The sequence below is a fragment of the Pan paniscus genome, chromosome X, assembly GCF_029289425.2.
Source record: "Pan paniscus chromosome X, NHGRI_mPanPan1-v2.0_pri, whole genome shotgun sequence".
Taxonomy (NCBI): domain Eukaryota; kingdom Metazoa; phylum Chordata; class Mammalia; order Primates; family Hominidae; genus Pan; species Pan paniscus.
This window is the reverse complement of record NC_073272.2, coordinates 86,143,673-86,165,108: the sequence shown is the minus strand read 5'-3', so window position 1 is coordinate 86,165,108 and position 21,436 is coordinate 86,143,673. Positions and strand designations below refer to the sequence as shown.

Below are 21,436 nucleotides of genomic sequence, written 5' to 3'. Positions count from 1 at the left end.
CTTTTATAATTTTAAATTATGTTTCTTCAATGTCTAATTTGTTGAGGGTTTTTATAATAAAGGAATGCTTGATTTCATTGAATTTTTTCTGCATTTATTGAGATGATCATATGCTTTAGGTTTTAAATGATGTTTAGGTGGTGAATCACGTTTCTGGACTTGAGTACATTGACCCATCACTGTATCACTGGGATGAAACCCACTTGATCATGGTGTATTATCTTTTTGATGTGTTGTTGGATTTGGTTTTCTTGTAATTTATTGAGGATTTTTTCATCTAGGTTCATCAGGGATATTGGTCTGTAGTTATCTTTTTTTGGTTATGTGCCTTTCTTGCTTGGGTAACAAGGTGATGCTGGCTTCACAGAATGAGTTGGAGGGGATTCATTCTCAATATTTTGGAAAAGTTTCAGTAGGATTGGTACCACTTCTTTGAAGGTCCAGTGAATTTGGCTTTCAATCCATCTAGCCCTGGGCTTTTGTTTGACTGGCAATTTTTAAATTAGTGATTCAATCTCATTGCCTGTTATTGGTCTGTTTAGGATTTCTAGTTCTTCCTGATTGAAGCTAGGAGGGTTGTATGTTTCCAGGAATTCATTCATTTCCTCTAGGTTTTCTAGTTTGTGTGCATAGAGGTGGTCATAGTAGTCTCAAATAATCTTTTGAATTTCTGTGGTGTTAGTTGTAATAGCTCCATTTTTATTTCTAATTGAGCTTATTTGAATCATCTCTCTTCTTTTCTTGATTAATCTACCTAATGTTCTATTGATTTTGTTTATCTTTTCACAGAACCAACTTTTTCTTTAACTGATCTTTTTCATAGATTTTGTTTCATTTTTATTTAGTTCTGCTCTAATCCTTGTTATTTCTTTTCCCCTGCTAGCTTTGGGCTTGGTTTGGGCTAGTTGCTCTAGTTCCTTAAGGTGTGATGTTAGGTTGTTAATTTGTGACCTTTCAGACTTTTCGATGTAGGCATCTAGCACCATAAACCTTCCTCTTGACACTATTTTTCTTTCTATATCCCAGCTGTTTTAATAACTTGTGTCACCATTATCATTCATTTTGAATATTTTTAAAATTTCCATCTTGATTTTATTGTCAAACCAAAAATCTTTCAAGAGCAGATTTTTTAATTTCCATGTTCTTCTATAGCGTTGAGGGTTCCTTTGGCAGTTGATTTCTAGTTTTATTCCACTGTGGCCTGATAAGATATTTCATATAATTTTGATTTTTAAAAAACTTATTGAGACTTTTTAAACTTTTATTTTAGGTTCAGGTGTATATGTGTAGATTTGTTATATAGGTAAACTGTGTGTCATGTGGGTTTGGTGTATAGACTATTTCCTCATACAAGTAATAAGCATAGTACCCAATAGGTATTTTTTCTGATCATCTCCCTCCTTGTACCCTCCACCCTCCAGTAGGCCCAAGTGTCTGTTGTTTTCCTCTTTGTATCCATGTGTGTTCATGGTTTAGCTCCCACTTTTGAGTGAGAATAAGTTGTATTTGGTTTTCTGTTCATGCATTAGTTTCTTAGGGTAATGGCCTCCAGCTCCATCCATGCTGTTGCAGAGAACATGATCTAACTCTGTTTTATGGCTGTGTAGTATTCCATGGTGTATATGTACAACACTTCCTTTATCTAGTCTACTGTTGACGGGCATTTGGGTTAATTTCATGATGTAGAATTATGTCATCTGCAATTAGGGATAGTTTGACATCCTCTCTTACTTTTTGGATGCCTTTGATTTCTTCCCCCTGCCTGATTGCTCTGGCCAGGACTTCCAGTACTATGTTGAATGAGAGTGGTGAGATAAGGCATCCTTGCCTTGTGCTGGTTTTCAAAGGGAATGTTTCCAGCTTTTGCCAGTTCAGTGTGATGTTGGCTGTGGGTTTGTCAGAGATGGCTCTTATTATTTTGCGGTAGCTCCTTCAATGCCTAGTTTACTGAGGGTTTTTAACATGAAGGGATCTTCAATTTTACCAAAAGCCTTTTGTGCATCTATTGAGATAACCATGTGGTTTTTGTTTTTACTTCTCTTTATATGATGAATCACATGTATTTATTTGCATATATTGAAACAGTCTTGGATGCCAGGGATAAAGCATACTTGATCATGGTGGATTAGCTTTCTACGTGTTGCTCAATTTGGTTTGCTAGTATTTTCTTGAAGATTTTTCCAACTGTGTTCATCAAGGATATTGTCCTGAACTTTTCTTTTTACCTTTTACTGGTTTTGGTGTGCATCTGCAAGGATTTGGTATCAGGATGATCCTGACCTCACAGAACAAGTTAGAAAGGTCCCTCCTCCTCAATTTTTTGGAAAATTTTCTGTATAAATGGCACCATCCCTTCTTTGTGCATCTAATATAATTCAGCTGTGAATCCATTTAGTCCCTGGCTTTTCTTGTTTGGTAGACTTTTTATTACTGCTTCAATTTTGGAACTCATTATTGGTCTGTTCAGATATTCCATTTCTTTTTTGTTCAGTCTTGGGTGGTTGTATATTTTCAGGAATATATCAATTTCTTCTAGATTTTCCAGTTTGTGTGCATAGAGGTATTTATAGTAAGTTTCTGAGGATTTTTTTGTATTTCTGTGGGTTAGTGGTAATGTCCCCTTTGTCATTTGTAATTGTGTTTATTTGGATTTTCTCTCTTTTGTATCTTTGTTAGTCTAGTTAGTGGTTTATGTTATCTTATTATTTTTTTCAAAGAACAAAATCATAGATTCCTTTTTTTTTTTAACTGGGGTTAGATAAAAAAGAGCATTACATAATAATAAAGGGTTTAATTCACCAAGAAGACCTAACTATCCTAAATAAATATGCACCCAACAGAGGAGCACCCAGATTCATAAAGCAAGTTCTTAGAGAACTATGATGAAACTTGGATTTATACACAATAATAGTGAGAGACTTCAACATTATACTGACAGTATTGGACAAATCATCAAAACATAAAATTAACAAAGATATTCAAGACCTGAACTCACACTTGACCAAATGGGCCTAATACACATTTACAGAACTCTCCAACCAAAGACAACAGAATACACATTCTTCCCGTCTGCACATGCACATGCTTTAAAATTGACCACATAATCAAATATAAAAAAATCTCAGAAAATTGAGAAAAAAAAGAAATCATACTAAAATTGACCACATAATCAAACATAAAACAATCTTCAGCAAATTGAAAAAAGTGAAATTATACCAGCCACACTTGGACAGCACGATAGTAAAAACAGAAATCAATACTAAAAAATTCAATCATATAATTACATGGAAATTAAACAACCTGCTCCCAAATGACTTTTGGGTAAATAATAAAATTAAGGCAGAAATCAAGAAATTCTTTGAGACTAATGAGACCAAAGATAGTACATATGAAAATCTTTGGGACACAGCTAAGTCAGTGTTAGTATTGAAGTTTATAGCATTATATGCCTACATAAAATAGTTTGAAAGATCTCAAATTAACAACCTAATCTCACAACTAGAGAAACTGGAGAAGCATGAGCAAACCAACCCCAAACATGTCAGAAGACAAAAATAATCAAAATCTGAGCTGAACTGAAATAAAATAAATTGTACATGTTTTTTGGCCTATCATATGGGCTGATATGGTTTGGCTCTGTTTCCCCATCCAAATCGCATATTGAATTGTATTCCCATAATTCCCATATGTTTTGGGAGGGACCCAGTGGGAGATAACTGAATCATGGGAGTGGTTTCTCCCATACTGTTCTCATGGTGGTGAATAAGTCTCACAAGATCTGATGGTTTTATAAGGATAAACCCCTTCACTTGGTTCTCATTCTCTCTCTTGCCACCGCCATGTAAGAAGAGCCTTTCGCCTTCCACCATGATTGTGAGGTCTCTTTAACTATGTGGAAGTGTAAGTCCAGTAAATCTCTTTCTTTTGTAAATTGCCCAGCCTTGGGTATGTCTTTACTAGCAGCGTGAAAATGGACTAATCCATGGTCTATCTTAGAGAATGTGCCATGTGCATTTATTGGGTAAAATGTTCTGTAAATACTTTTAGGTCCGTTTGTTCTAGAGTTCAGTTTAAGTCCTTGTTCACTTTCTGCTTTGATGCTCTGTCTAGTTCTGTCAGTGGAGTGTTGAAGACGCTCACTATGATTGTGCTGCTGTCTACCTCTTTTCCTAGGTCTAGTAGTAACTGTTTTATGAATCTGGGAGCTTCAGAGTTAGGTGCAGGTATATTTAGGAATGTAATATCTTCTTGTTGGATGTATCCTTTTATCAATATATTAATATAATGACCTTCTTTGTCTTTTCTTCACTGCTTTTGCTTTACAGTCTGTTTTATCTGATATAAGAATTGCTACTCCTGCTTATGTTGTTTTTATTATTTGAACAGACCATTATGTGTTAGATTAAGAATTTTTATAAATTGGCTGGGCACGGTGGCTCATGCCTGTATTCCCAGCACTCTGGGAGGCCAAGACAGGCAGCTCTCTTGAGACCAGGAATTCAAGACCAGCCTAGGCAGCATGGCAAAACCCTGTTTCTACTAAAAAATACAAAGATTAGCTAGGAGTGGTGGCACATGCCTGTAGTCCCAGCTACTGGGGGATGGAGGGGGTTAGTTGAGAGGCTCACCTGAGCCTGGGAGGTCAAGGCTGCAGTGAGCCATGATCACACCACTACACTCCAGCCTGGGTGACAGAGTGAGACCCTGTAAAAAAAAAAACAAAAAAAAAAAAAAAAAAAAAAACTAACAAAACAAAAAGAAGAAATTAAAAAAATTAATTTATCTAAATTTATTCCTCCTCTAGTGCTCTTCCTTTCGTTACATAAATCAAACTTTCGAAAGTATACAATTTTCTTTTTTTCTGAAGATGTTTCAATGTTTCTTGCGATGCAGGTCTACTGGTATGGTAACAAATTACCTCAATTTTTGTTTGAGAAAGTTTTTATTTCTCCTTCACTTTTAAAGGGAAATTTTCCTGGAGACAGAATTCTAGGTTTGTGGGGTTTTAAATATATATTTTTTAATTCTTGTGGTTAGATAGTAGGGGTATACACTTATGGTGTTTTCTTTTTCAACACTCTAAATATTTCATTCTACTCTCTTCCTGTTTGCCTGGTTTCTAAAGAGAAGTCCAGTGTAATTATTATCTTTGTTTCTGTATGAAAATAAATTTTTTTCTCTGTCTTCTTTCAAGATTTTCTTTTTGTGATTGGTTTTCTGCAGTTGGAATATGATATGGGTATTTGTAGATTTTGGTATATATCCTACTTAGTGTTTGCTGAACAATTTGTGGTTTGGTGTTTCTCATTAATTTTGGAAAACTCTCAGTCATTGTTATTTCAAATATGTCTTCTGTTCTTTCATCTTTTTCTTCTCTTTGTCACACAGTTCTTAGTCTATTCTGTTATTTTATTTCAGTCAACGTTTCTCTTTTTTCAGCTTGGGAAATATGTGTTGAAACATCTTCAAGCTTACTGATTCTTTCCTTGGCTCTGTGTATTCTATTGATGATTTCATATAAGATACTCTTCATTTTGTTGGAGTTCTTTTTTTTTTATTCCTAGCATTTTCTTTTGATTTTTTCTTAGGGTTTCTACCTTTCTGATTAGCTATCTCACGTGTTCTTCATGATGTTCATTTTTTCCATTCTCTTAGTATATTAGTTGTTTTTTTAAGTTCTCAGTCTGATAATTCTAAAATATCAGCTATGTCTGAATTTGGTTCTGTTGTTTGCTCTGTCTCTTCAGATTGTGTTACTTGATTTTGTTTATGTTTGCATTTTTTTTTCGTTTAAAGCCAGAAATGATGTAATAGGAGAGACTGAAGTAAATAGGCCTTTGGTGATAGGTTTTATGCTGATCTGGCTGGGAGTTAGGCTATCATAAATGGTTGCTCGACCTGTGGCATTAGTGTCTACATTTTCCTCTAGTCTTGTTTCTTTCCTCCTTATTTTTGCTTCTCCCTAGAGAACTTGTCATAAATAGGGTCTGAAAATTCCAGCTCTTAAAGCTGTAATCCCCCTTTGTTATACAGGAGCACTACTGTGGCGATAGTTAAATGTGAGCGAACAAACATTCTATAATCTTATGATTAGGTCTTAGTCCCTTAGTGAGCCTGTATCCTTGGGCTGTGACTTTCACAAGTGATTTTTAGCTCCCATAAGTCCTTAGGTGAGACAGGAGGCTTAAGGCTGCTGGAATTGTACTGTTCTTTTCCCCTCACATAAAAGTTAGAGGGTGTTGGAGGTTAGTATATCCCTTTCCCCAGGTCAGTTAGGCTCTAGCAAAACCAAGTAGTTTACCCTCTGGTAAAACAGTTTTCTTTGAGGACAGGCCTTCAGGAGAACAGAGCACTATGAGCATGTTTCAAAGTTGTTGCTTTTCCTTTCCCCTTGCTAGAAACATGAGGGGAATTTTCTCATATCTTCACCCTGAGAATCTGGTATGGCTCCTAGAAATAAAACTCATGAAAGTGTAGGGGCCCCATAAGACAGGGCCCCCATGAGTTTTTGTCTCTCGAGCTAGATCTACAGTGAGTCTCCTGCAATTACTCAATTATCTTTTAAATGCTTCTACCAGGATCTAGCTGTGGCTTCTTCTCCTTATGAGCTGTGCTGCCTTTCTCTCTAGTTTCCAGCATGGTGGAGCTCTGTGACCTCAAACTCTGATGGCTTTAATAAGTTAGATTTTCAGTTTGTTTATCTTTTTTCTAGTTGCAAGGATGGGAGTAATGACTTCCAAGCTCTTTACATGTCAGACTAGAGGCCAAAGTCTTCTAAGTTACCCTCTTTATAACCTGAATCTACTTTAATCAGTCCTTTTTTAACTTTTCATAACATAATATTTATAACTTTTCTGGCATTCCTTTCATTTGCTTTTGCTTAACATTTCATTTTGTATGGGACATTTTATGCTTGAGATTATAACCACTTTAAAGTATCACACCATAACTTATTTTTGTATGCTTAATAACTGACCAATTTCACTAAGATTTGGAACATCATATTAAAATGTCTTAGAATTCCTCTGTTGCCTTCATCCTAAGGTAGAATGGGAGAATAAAAGTGTCAGGGAAGAGAGTAATGAAACCCTGTCCTGGATTATCCATTCGTAAGAAAAGTAAGATATATACAAAAGTAATATACACAAGATCTGCTTTGCTGCAGATCTTTGTGAGTCTTTGAAGTCCCTAAAACATCATGTAAACCTGAATTTGTATACATTAGCTATAGTGTGATTGCTAAGTAATAATACTACTTGTGATATATATAGTACTTACTATATGCAATTCACTGGTAACATATTTTATTTTATTATCCTGAGATCTCACGGTAACCTTAAGTGGATGTATTTTTATCCACAGTCTATAGTTGTGGATATTAAGACTTGGAAAGGTTAGGTGACTTCTCCAATGTCTAACAATGATGTAGAATTCAAAACATGTGGCCGGGTGTGGTGGCTCACACCTGTAATCCCAGCACTTTGGGAGGCCTAGGCAAGTGGATCACCTGAGGTTAGGAGTTCAAGACCAGCCTGGCCAGCATGGTGAAACCCCGTCTTTACTAAAAATACAAAAAAATTTAGCTGGACGTGGTGGCAGATGCCTGTAATCCCAGCTACTTGGGAGGCTGAGGCAGGAGAATTGCTTGAACCAGGAGGCGGAGGTTGCAATGAGCCAAGATCACGCCATTGCACTCCAGCCTGGGTGACAAGAGCAAAACTCCATTAAAAAAAAAAAAAAAAGAATTCAAAACATGTGGAATTCAAACACAAGTTTGTGTGACTTTAGCCAATATTCTTAACTACTGTGCTACATAACCTCCCATGTACCTCTACTTATGTACCTCTACTTTCCACGTACCTCCCATGTACCCTTATATGTATTTAAGATTTAACCATTTAATATCAGAAGGGGAGGTAAAGAGGGAAAGTGAGTCCTTCTTTACCTCCCCTTCTGATATTAAATTGTTAAACTTTATTGAAGAAAAATAGACTAAGCCCTGCCAGCCAAAGGTTTCTAGTAGGTCTTGGATAGTATTTTGTTCAACACACCCAGTTTTGTGAGGACAGTATACATACTGTTGGTTAGCAGGTGGTTCTGCTGCAGTGGATTGAGGGTTGGAGCACCCCCAATGCCTGGCTGGCCAGCTAGGGCTGCATGAGCAATTCCATGTTGGGGTCCAGGTGCAGCAAATGGAGACTGCATCTTATCTTTATCCCAGGAGGATTCACTTCCACCTGAAAAATATTCATATAAACATATTTCAACTTGACAACTTTCATAAGAAGGCTTTTTAAAATTCCCTTTTAGGGCTGTAATCATGAATACTACCTCTTAGAAAATTATTATTGAACACAGTTAACTCATTTTTATGACAGTTTCAAAAACTTTCAATAGTCTAGAGATGTAAGCTGCCTCTGGGAAGGCCAAATCATTCTCAATAATAGTATAGGCACTCTTGACTTGTTGGTAGTCTCAACAAATCTGGAATCATAATGAATAGCTTTTAGAAGCACTTACATGTTGAGGAACATTAATTGTCCACCACTGCTTTGTATTCTAAACCTTTAACATACACATACTATATTTTAAAGGACTGTACTGATCACTGAAAAAGAACACACTCATTTGTAAGAGCATGATAACATGCAAAAATACATGGTAAGAAACAAAATGATCTTTTCTTCTCAGGTCACTCAGAGAAGCAAATCTATTCATACACACTAGAGTTTTGTGTAAAATAAGCTGGACAAAAATAGGAAACCATTGCTTCCAGTTTGAAATTATACTTACCTTGATCCTTCATGCTAGAGAGTCAGGTAAAGTGTGTATAAATGCAGAATACTATATTATCATGATCTACATTGGCATAGCTATTTTATCTGGTATCTAGCATACTATGGGGGATAGAACCATTGCTTAAAACCATATGGAAAACAAACACAGAATAATTTCCAGGGCATTCTTTCAAGAGAAGACTTTAAACAGGGGAGTAAAGGGTGGGATTCCAATCACTGCAGGAGCAGATAGTCTGGCTTTAGAAAACAAAATGGTTGTGCAGGCAGCTTCATCTATTTGCTTGATGTGCTTCATTCATTCAGGGGTCAGTGGTTCTGCCTCCATTCCCATGCTGGGACTGCAACATTAGCACTCTACCTGGCTGACACCATCCCACTTACTGCCTAAAACTCTGACACTGTGTGTGGGGTTTAGGCTTGGGATTCTTGGGAGCTCTGTAAAATACGTATATTTAATGTTTTTTTTAATGTAGAAAAATCAACATACTCATATCCACAACATTGAATATTGTGATTATTTTCACTTCTTTGAGTTCCCTCCCACACTTTGTTCATATGGATACCCATTTTTACATTATAAGCAGTCTGTCATGTTGCTTCATATCTACAAAGTGTAATGACTATCAAACACTGGACTTTGCTTCCAATTGTCACTATTATAGTCTACATTATAACAAAAACATTCATTTAAATTATTTCCTTGGAATCAATTAATTCCCTGAGTGGAATTTGAGTCAAAGGGGACAAACATTTTTAGACTTTTATTTCAAAAACCACATTTGCAAAAGCAGTTTTGAGAGTTGTAAACTTTTCAGGGAAATGTCTTCAGGCCCAATTGGCATTCCTCCTCAAGATTTAACATTTATTCAAGCAAATTACATGCTAAGAATCTCTGAAAGGATTGTTTAAGCTTCCTGTCCGCTCATCCACTTTTACTCCAGTCCTGAAGAGGAAGAACCTTACTCCAGTCCTCCTCTTCAGTATTCTTTCAAGCTCTTTTGTGGCCAAAGTCAATCTCTAATCCAAAAGTGAGAGTCTTGACTAGCCTCCAACTAGATGAGCTGAGATAAGGAAACACTGGATTCTAGCACAGTATATGTAAAGATTGAAGGGTATCTGGCCCTGCTGATATGGACACAGATTTTCCAATCAAACGTGGGAAGAAATTAGCAGTTACTTGTTGGGGTCCTGCTATAAGCCATTCAGATAAGATGGCATGAAAGCTTAGTATGTAGGAAATTTGGTTGAATTTGATAGACTGGTTTAATGGACCAGAAATCATCCCCTTGATCATGTTGAGGTCTGCTATGTTCATTGAAAACATGCAATACTTCTATGATTACCACTTGTTCTCTCTTTTCATCCAGATGTTGGCTGTTGTACAGCATGTGCTTAAGAGCAGGGAGGTAATTTATGGTTTGGTGCATTGACATATTTTAGTGTTAACAAATTTGAAGTTTCAATTAAAATCAATAAGACATTGTTATACTGTAATGAAGAGAGATGGTGGGGGAAGGGAGTATTTTAATAAACTATGAAAGTAACCACTGCAACACTGAGAATTCTTTATAGAAACATTAGGCCAATAAACATGATTAATACCAGAAAATGCAAAAATTTGAAAGATCAATTGCTGAGCAAAAATGGAAGAACTACATCATTTTAGCACTATGTTCAAGATATGAATTACCTCACCATTGCAGAACTGTAATTTATAAAATGAGCAAAATATTGACAAAAGAAGATACATTTAGAAGACATTAAATTATACCATATGATAATAACATAGTACTGCACTATCACAGCAGCAACAGCAACACAGCAATATTGGAGCTGAGATTATATCAATATTTATTTTGTAAATTTAAAATTGTTTAGTCTACATTTAATATGAAATGGTACATTAGGTAGTATTCTCATGGTTTGTGTATCACGTTTTCCAAATAAGCTTGAATAGAAATGTTTTTAAAATCTTATCAAAGGATTTCAATGTGGTTTTGTGTATGTTTTGATGAGAACTTTGGATACACCTTTGTTAACTACTATGTTAATGATAGAAAAGGTGGGGCGGGGGGAGGGGGGAGGGATAGCATTAGGAGATATACCTAATGTATGATGAGTTAATGGGTGCAGCACACCAACATGGCACATGTATACATATGTAACAAACTTGCACGTTGTGCACATGTACCCTAGAACTTAAAGTATAATAATAAAAAAAAGAAAAGGTAGTTTCCATCTCTTCCCACCTCCACCAAATGTGGATGTAAGTATTATCCTGCAATGTAACGGCAACTGTATATGAATTGAGCGGCTGAGGAGTGTGGAACATTCTAGATATTTGGATTAGGAGGTATGAATGCTCTGAACACATTTTTGTCTTTTGACCTAAATCTCTCATCATTTTTAAGTGTAAACATTAATTATGACTCAATCTGGAATGTTCAGCCGCCCCAATATTTGCATTTTTTATGCCTCTTTGTCAAGATGCAGTAATACCCATTGCCCTTAAAACTAGCAAAGTATTTTGACTAATCTAAGCTACAGTCAGCCTTTTATTAACCACTATTTTGAAGGCTTGGGTATCCACTTTCCTCATCCTATCTATCTGTCTGTCTGTCTACCTCCAAATGCAGTAGTTAGCTAAGGCTGCCACAGACAGGATGGCTTAAACAACAAGAATTTAGTTTCTCACAGTTCTGGAGGTCAGAAGTCCAAGATCATGGTTTTGGCAGGTTTAGTTTCTCCTTAGGCTTTCCTCTATGGTTTGCAGATGACTGTGTTTTCCCCTATGTCCTCACATGCTCTTTCCTCTGTGCGAGTTCATGCTTGGTAACTCTTTTATGCACAAGTTTCCTCTTCTTATAAGAACTCCAAGCAGACTGGATTACAGTCCACTCTAGGCCGGATTTATTTATCCATTTAAATTGTTATTATTTTTAATTTTTGTGGGTACAGAGTAGGTGTATATATTTATGGAGTACCTGATATGTTTTGATACAGGCATGCAATGTGAAATAAGTACATCATGGAGAATGAGGTATTCATCCCCTCAATCATTTATCCTTTGAGTTACAAGCAATAGAGTTAGATTCTTTATTTTAAAATGCACTTAATAACCTCCTTAAAAGCCTTAGCTACAAATACAGTCACAGTTCAAAGTAACTAGGGGTTAGGGCTTCAATATCTGAATTTTAGGGGTACATGATTCAGCCCATAACACTAAAGTATGCACATTTGTCGGAACCAGACCATACTAGCTTTGTGAGGGAATTCCTCCAGTAAAGAGGAGAGAAACTGAACAGCATTTTTAACAAGGCATGACTAAGAGGCTAGCAGGGTAGGCAGGTGGCTTGGGAAAATAAAGTAACCTCTTTAAGTCTTCAAGAAATTTTGTATTAAGTATAAACGTAACCCAACACAGTCCTAAGTATGTAAAGATAATGTAGAAAATGGAGCAAATCCTCATTAAGTGAATAATTTATTTGAGCTTTTCCATATCAACTACTTATCACTGTTTTAGCACAATATTTAGTAAAACTAAATTGATGACAATAAAGAGTGTAACACAATAAACAGTATTACAAGCAACTATTGCTACATTAACACTAACTAATTTAATCCCAACTTTACCAATAAGAAAGCTAGAGAGAACTACATTTTTTATAAGCCCTTACTTCGTAGAAATATATATTCTTAGTTAGAATCAGTGTAAGAACAATAAAGTGATTCACTATGGGGAAATATTAATTTAACAAGGCATCAGACAAACTTCTGCTGCTTTAGTCAGAAACTCTTTAGTTTGCAATTTAGACCTTTTTAAAAAACCCATTTTAAAATGTTAGGGTTCCCAGAAGGTTATTTGTTTTTGTTGCATTTTCTTTGTAGGATAAGTGGGTAGAGGACAGAGACCTATGAATCATGGGGACCTTACAACAGAAACATGGAATTTAAGACAAAAAAAGGACCTTTTTATCCATTTAGTTAAAAATAATAACTTGAAAAAGGAGCAGGAGCATATTATGGGTGGGACCCAAAGCAGTATTTTAATGTTTTAATTTGCTAAAATTTTGTCTAATTAGCACTTCCGCATTTCCCATTCTAATAACACAATGCTTATTATGGTCAGGTTTGTGAAAAGCAATAGCAAAGATCATTATGATGTGTTCCAAACAAATTAGCATAAGCCTACAAGCTAAAACACCCAAACACCAAAATGTTTCAAATGGATATAAAGGAAATCCAGCAGTAAGGTTCTAAATAAAAATTCCAAGCAATCATTCTTCACCTTAGCACCGTGTTGTTAAGAATGAGTGAAGGAAGCTAATAAAATATTCACTGAAGAGAATCAAGACAATTTAGTAAACAGTCTTCCTCATCCACCTATAGGGATCAGTGATCCTCTTTATAAATGCATAAGCTTTAATTTCTGTAGGTTTGAGTTTCTAAGACTACTAGAATTGTGTGAGTCATATGCAAGAGTTTCATAATATAAAAATGATCTCTGTCTTATGAATTCAAGTTGAGTGTAACTTTTAATATTTTAGAGGAATACTATAGTAGCAGTTGCTACTACATTTTGCAATGTACAAATTTAAAAGCCACCTACTAGGAAAAAATATATAAGGTAATTATTAAATTCAAAACTATGGCCTTGACTGTGAAAAATAGAAGTGTTTATAAAAAGCTGTACTTACATTGAAACTTTTGTAGCTACAACAAAACATATAAGTCAGATTATTTGAAAATATGGGTCTAAATTGATCATGTTTCCAGTAATCTTATGTGCATAAGGCAAAGAAAAAGAAGTCAAATGGGAAGAGGTCTATGTAGCATACAGCCTAAATCGTGTTTGTTCTCTCAGCCATAGAATATTTGTTTAGCTAGAATCTTAGATAAATGCACATTGTTTGATGAATCTACACAGCATGAAGCATTTTGTAGTAGAAAAATATTTTAAATCATAATTAAACATTAAAGACTTCATTTTTTTGTAAATAATAATATAGTATAAGTGTGTGTAGCGGGGAGGTGTACACACACACATATAGACACAAATTCAGGGTTTAGTGTATTGTAAAGTGCTAACACATGAATGGAAAACGAGGCGTGTATGTGTAAAGGTGCTATACTCTACAACCTTATCATATTATTCTTTTATTTGCTTTTCCTGTATGCATTCAGAAAATAGAATATTCAGCAGTTTACCAGACCGGTGACATCAGTAGTGCAATCATGCACTGTATCTGAAATTTGAACCAATATGGATAGAAAATAGATAATAATTATTCATTTTAAAATATTGAGAAGGTCTCAACTAGTTTGTCTCCTCTTTTACTTTAAAACATTACCTAGGAAGAGCCACACCACAGGGTGATGGTCTAGGAATTTCAAGTTTAATCAGAGGTATAATAGCAGCTAATTGATGAGCCTCTAGGGCTGCACTTGCCAATATAATAGCCACTAGTCACCTGTGGCTATTTAAATATAAGTTTTAATTAATTAAAGTAAAGTAAAAAGAATGAAAAAATTCAGCTGCTCAGTTGCAATAATCACATTACAAGTGCTCAAAGGCCACATGCAGCTAGGGACTATCATATTGGGAAGTACAGATATTGATAATTTACTTCCTTGCAGAAAGTTATACTAGAAAGTGCTATCCTAGAGGATAAGCAGTTTGTGTAAAACAATTTAAAACACAGGTATCTACAGCATCTTCAATTCAACATGTCTGAAACTAAATTGACCATTATTCAATGAAAGAGATCTTGCTCCTTTATTTCCTGTATCTGTTAGTGGCATAATGCAATTGTTTCAATGGGAAATTTTTGAGTACTTAACATGTGTCAGGTGCTATTTGCAGGTACTGAGAATATAGAAATAAAAGGCAAATCCCTTGCCCTCAAAGATCTCTCAGTCTAATAAAAGTATCATTATCATCTCTTTAACCATTCACTCTGTGCTTAAGTGGCCAAATTATCTGGAATTGACTTTACACTGGGTTCCCTTCCATTCCCACTGACACTGCCTTTGTTTGAACCCTCATTACTCTCTCACATTACAATCATCTCAAGAGACTCTTAACTGACTTTCCTACTACTAGCCTCATCTCCTCCAACTGGCCCTTGACATAACGACTGAAATAAACATGAAAAACAAAAATAAAGAAGATGGAGTATCAGAAAGGACAATTTTAAAAGAAGAGAATAAAACTGAGCAGAGCAGTACCCAGGAAGAAAGAAAAGAATACCTTGGTTGCATGACCAGAATGTTTATATACAAACCTTCAAAGCGTTCCAAGAAATGTGCTAAGACTCTGAGAGAGTGTGATGGATGGACCAACTTGCACTACAAATGTTGTATGAATACATAAGCATTATCTTCTTTCTTTCTTTTTTTTTTATTATACTTTAAGTTCTAGGTTACATGTGCAGAACGTGCAACTTTGTTACATAGGTATACACTTGCCCTGGTGGTTTGCTGCACCTATCAACCCGTCACCTACATTAGGTATTTCTCCTAATGTTATCCCTCCCCTAGCCCCCCACCCCCTGACAGGCCCCAGTGTGTGATGTTCCCCTCCCTGTGTCCATGTGTTCTCATTGTTCAACTCCTACTTATGAGTGAGAACATGCGGTGTTTGGTTTTCTGATCTTGTGATAGTTTGCTGAGAATGATAGTTTCCAAGTTCATCCATGTCCCTGCAAAGGACATGAACTCATCCCTTTTTATGGCTGCATAGTATTCCATGGTGTATATGTGCCACATTTTCTTAATCCAGTCTATCATTGATGGACATTTGGACTGGTTCCAAGTCTTTGCTATTGTGAATAGTGCCACGATAAACATACGTTTGCATGTGTCTTTATCATAGAATGTTTTATAATCCTTTGGGTATATGCCCACTAATGGGATTTCTGGGTCAAATGGTATTTCTGGTTCTAGATCCTTGAGGAATCGCCACACTGTCTTCCACAATGGTCAAACTAATTTACACTCCCACCAACAGTATAAAAACATTTCTATTTTTCCAGAACCTCTCCAGCATCTGTTGTTTCCTTACTTTTTAATGATCACCATTCTAACTGGTGTGAGATGGTATCTCATTGTGGTTTTGATTTGCATTTCTCTAATGACCAGTGGTGATGAGCTTTTTTTTCATGTCTGTTGGCTGGCTGCGTTATCTTTACAGGCAAACCCACCAACCAAACAAACAAATGAAAAAAATCAAACAAATGACTCTATACTTGTATCATCACCATGATCCAAAAAGATCAGGAGTCAAATTCAAATGTTTCAAAATTAATAGTGAACAAATTTGTTTCTGGATTTAAAAGGAACTGATGCTTCAAAGTAGACTTAATAATTAAAAAAAATAAGTACTCACCACAGGCTTACTCAAGTAAATTGCACCTAACTCATACATATTTCTAAAAATAGGGCTAATATGTTTCACGAAGTAAATGTAAAATTCAAGGAAAGTCCCAAAATATTTGTTTCTAAATTAAAATGTTGCAAGATGTAAGTATTCCCTGAGTGCCACTTTAAAGCACAGTGGCTAAAACTTAAACATCACATTATTGAGTTTCAAAGATTAGTTTAGTTGTAGAAGGAATTGTATCACAAGTGATGAAGGCACAGTGCTCTTCCACATGACCTGCTGAGTGTGATGATATGGTTGGAGAAACTCTTGCAAACTATTAGTTTGCATAACTTAAAATACACTCTGGTTAAAAGATATTTTATTGTAGACATGAAGAAAATGGGGTTTTGCCAGATATTATTTTGCAATTTCAAATGATAGTCTTATTCACTCTCCTATGAAACCCCCAAATTTTTAAATTGTCATATTTATCTTGGTATTATGTTATGTTGCCTGGAGCAGAAGTTTTTTTAAAAAAATACCCTTCAATTACTGGGCATGGTGGCTCATACCTGTGATCCCAGCGCTTTGGGAGGCCGAGGCAGGTGGGTCACGAGGTCAGGAGATCAAGACCATCTTGGCCAACATGGTGAAACCCTATCTCTACTAACAATATAAAAATGAGTTGGGCATGTTGGTGCGCACCTGTAGCCCCAGCTACTCGGGAGGCTGAGGCAGGAGAATTGCTTGAACCCAGGAGGCAGAGGTTGCAGTGAGCTGATATCATACCACTGAACTCCAGCCTGGCGACAGAGTGAGACTCCGTCTCAAAAAATAAATAAATAAATAAATAAATAAATAAATAAATAAATAAAATAAAAATACCCTTCAATTCTATCTAAGCTCTCTGCTGTGGCAAGTACAGAAAAATTTGTTTATGTGTGACAAGACACTTTTTGGAAATTTGAATTCATTTCTTGCTAGTGTAAGTATTGCAAGTTGAAAGACTCGAAAAATCTGAGTTCAAGACAGTGATAGCATTTTCTTATCTGAATTTGAGTTCCTTCTTTCATTCTTAATAACATGTGGTCTGTCTAAATGACAAACATATTATCAAGTCACTTCGCAGTAAATAATCATGTAATACCACCAATATAGCTTGGATATTTGTCCCCACCCAAATCTCATGTTGAATTTTAATTTCGAATGCTGGAGGTGGGGCCTGGTGGAAGGTGTTAGGATCATGGGGACGGAACCCTTATGGCTTGGTGCTGTCTTCCTGACAGTGAGTGAGTTCTTGCAAGATTTAATTATTTTAAAGTGTGTGGAACCTCGCCCTCACCCTCTCTTCATTGCTACTGCTTTTGCCATGTGACGTGCCTATTCCCCCTTTGCCTTCCACCATGAATAAAAGCTCCCTGAGGCTTCACCAGAAGCCAAGCAGAACCACCATTTATCGTTTCCCTCTTTTGTCATATTTCTGAACTATTGAACAATTACTGAGAATACAGGCAAATTATTTATTTTAAAGAGCTAGTTCCTAGAATTTATAAGCTGTGACATGTGCTCTTGTAAGATATATCTTAAATTGGAGTTACTTAAAATGAGGTTATGCATACCCTAGAAAATGTAAAAGCTGACCGACAAAGATAGAGCAAGATATTTGAGTTTTAATATTTATTTTATATGTAACCAAAAAGTAAGTACAACATTATGTGTCACTAATATTTAAGATATGAACCATCACTGATGCCTTCACCACTCAATTATTAGAGGAATCCAGAGGAAAAAAAGAGTAGGAGTTTTCAGCAGGGCAGTGGTTGGCCATTGGCAGCCCTAGACTTTTATTTATTCTGACCTCATTGTGATATGTTCTATGTACACTCAACTGAGTGGATTCAATAAACTAGCCTTTAAAAAGTGAACAACACAATACAACCTCAGATTGAAGACAATAATGCAAGCACAGGAGAAGAGATATAAAATAGCAGAGTTGATACTTCTACTCAATGTAGGAACTCTGTCACCTTCATTAAGTAAAGTATTGTAAAGGTCATCAGCTTTGATGTATTAATCACATTGTCCTCACTGATACTAAGAATATATGTTTTAAAAGTTTTATGTAATTAATAAAATTTATTAGTTAAAATCTTGCTTAATCTTGATAATTATTTCTATTTAATTTCTATTTTGTGTGCATATGTTAGTACATGTATACAGCTCGAAATTTACTTTATGTATACTAAAAGAGCATACTTATTATTTACCTGAGTGTATGAACATAGAGTTTCAATGACTGCCTTGAATTACAAAAAATTTAAATGGCACAAATTTACAGTTTTTTTCATAATCAATCAGAAAATATTAAAAAATATACATTGTAATATTATATATTTACAACACTCATTTTTCATAGACCAACTAAGAAGATGAAAAATTAGTGTTGTAAAAGTGTAATATTATGGATGTATATTTACCTACTCATAATATAATTTAAATAGATTTATCTACTTGTAACATAATTTAAGTATATATACCTACCCATAACATAATTTAAGTATATATACCTACATAATTTAAGTATATTTTCCTACCCATAACATAATTTAAGTATATATACTTACCCAAAGCATAATTAAAGTACTTTTTCTATTACACTGTTAATTTAACCAAATAAGCCATGCTTTAGAAGCTAATGAATTAAACCAAAAAGCAGAGGGCAAGACTGGCCACATAGAAGGAGGCAGAATAATTCATCTCTTCTTTTTATCCCTGCACATAAACTAATATCATTTCTGTAGGTATAAATATCTTCCTGTCAGTGCAATTCTTACAGCTATCAAAAATTATTTAGGGAAACCATAATGCAGTCTCTAGACAACAGAATTCATTTTGACCAATAAATCGAGATGAAAGCATTATGATCTTTTGCGGCCAATGGTGAGAGTTAATTATTACTCACACAGCAAGTTTTCTTGTTGAGATTTCAGCTTGTCTGTATGCTTTGGAGTGGTGAGGTTAAAGTGATCTTACTTGACTGGTAGTGGTCAACTGGCAAAGTTCTATGAAAGTGGCAGATAGAGACCAACGCAAAATAGAGAGGGAAGAATTGTATCCTTCAAAAAATCCTAATAGCATAGTGGAAGGAGCATCAGACAGACCTGATGTTGAATTCTGGCCGCTCTATTTACTATCTATGGGCTTTGGAAATGACATTAGGGTTCTTTGAGTATGAGTTTCTTAATATCTGATATGGAAATATAATCTACTTACTCTAGGGTTGTTTTAAGGATTAAATGAGACAGAATATGTAAAACAATACAATATCTAGACATATCAAGCACTAAATAAGTGTAAGCTGTTATCATTTAAGTTTTTTTAGAATATAAAGGACAAAATAGGGTATTAACTTTATTAACTTGTCTATAGGGTGACTACCTTTTTAACTATACTACTAACAAAAGATGATGAAGACCACTAGTGACCCCAAGAATTAAAGGAATAATTTGCAAAGGTAAAGCTCTATTATTTTTGCAGTTAACCACATTAATTTTCATGGCCATGTGCATTTTAACTTGTTGCTCTTAAAGCAGATTGTATAATAGGATACAGTAAAACACTGAAAATGAGGACTCCAGATACGGCCTTACTAGGCTACTTCTAATAATGTATCAAGTGGTTCAGCAGTGAGACTAAACAACTATATATAGCCTGTTCTCCTCTTGAGAAAGCAGAAGCAGATGGCTCTTTGTTTTTTCTCTCTCTCTACAGAAAAGACTGGGTTTGGCTGGTAAACATTGATTATTAATCCTAGGACTTCTTAAAAGAAGAATGATAAGAAAGAACAAAATATTTAATATGAAGAAAGAGGAGAAAGTTGGTAGAAATAATGTAGAATAACTTTTGCCAATAATTTTCATATTGCTCTAAACTGAATACAAGATAAAACAAAAGATAAGAGGAAAGAGGCAAGCATACAACACGAACATGAAAGACACAAAAAAGAAAGAATTTAGGCAAGAAAAAAATAATCATTTTACCCAAATAAAGATAAAACCCTCAGACTCAAATTCACAGAAATCTATAAAACTGGGGAAAATATGACAAATTGAAATACATGGCAGAGCCTGAAATAACAATACAAAAAGAAAGAAACATGTTTGTTAAGCTGAGGCATTAGACTGAATAATTCTAATTTTATCACCAAAAATTATTCTATATGGAAAAAAAAGGATAAGGAAATATAGTTTTTTAATGAAAAATAAAAGTAGAAGAAAATGGAATAGAAGTAAAATAAATCAATAGATAGAATCAACATATAGCAAGTATAGATTTGACATGGAACATTCACTGGCTCTGGGATCTTAGTGCCTATGAGTGTATGGAATGGATCTTTCACTTGTATTACACTGGGGCTTATGAATACTGCTGATGATATCAAAGAGATTCATAAATGGATTTTATCACTACACTGAGTAATTAAAACTATAATTATCAGTTACCGGCCGCTGCTTACAAAACACTTACCACATATATGTCTAATACCTGTGAAAATCACATTCACTGAACACACACTATGAGCCTGAAAAACGTTGAAAGCACACTGGGCACTTGACGTATGGTAGAAAGTATTCACCTAATCCTCAGAACACCATGTGATAGGTACTATAATCAGCCACATTTTATAGAGAAAACTGAAACTCAAAAGACTGATTTTCCCACGCTTGTACCACCAGTAAAGAATCAAACCAGGAAAGACTCCAGAACACACACACTAAATCACTATCCTCAATTGTTACTGATACGAGGCATATAAGTGCTTTTAACTGAGGCTTTGATTGTGAATGTGCACAGTTTAGAATCTGAGGAACAAAATGAGGCACTTTGGTGAAGAGAGCTAAGCAAGTGGTAGTTTCAAGGATAGGCTTACTAGACTAGGCTGAGATCTGTAGTGGGCAGACCTGGGTATCATGAAGTATTGAAGGCCTTCAGAGAAAATCCCTCAATTCCAAGTGGCATAGGAAAGCTACTTTCTTATTCACGTCCCTCCTTTAAAGTGAAGTCTTTTTAAAATATAAATGATATGAGTCAATTATGGGTAGTGTTTTCTCTGTCTTTTGAAAATGAGGGTAAGGCTGCAAAGCATCTGAAGGAAAAGGGCCAAGTTGATGCCTGAAGAGAAAAGAGTGGGAAAATAATGGTATTTTTTGGAAGCCAATCACTAAAAGAAGGATAGAACATACAAGGCCTAATTCCACAATTGAAAACAATGATT

The 21,436-nt window shown here is 35.3% G+C and overlaps 1 protein-coding gene across 2 annotated transcripts in view; it reads right to left on the bottom strand.

The window, feature by feature from the left end:
- The window catches only part of DACH2 (dachshund family transcription factor 2), a 673,465-nt gene that overhangs the window by 135,368 nt on the left and 516,661 nt on the right, over positions 1 to 21,436 (bottom strand). For both annotated transcript variants that reach the window (XM_034950560.3, XM_055106836.1), the window contains exon 5: positions 8,079 to 8,237. In XM_034950560.3, the coding sequence (XP_034806451.1) occupies positions 8,079 to 8,237 (159 nt within the window). The remainder of the gene's footprint in view (positions 1 to 8,078; positions 8,238 to 21,436) is intronic.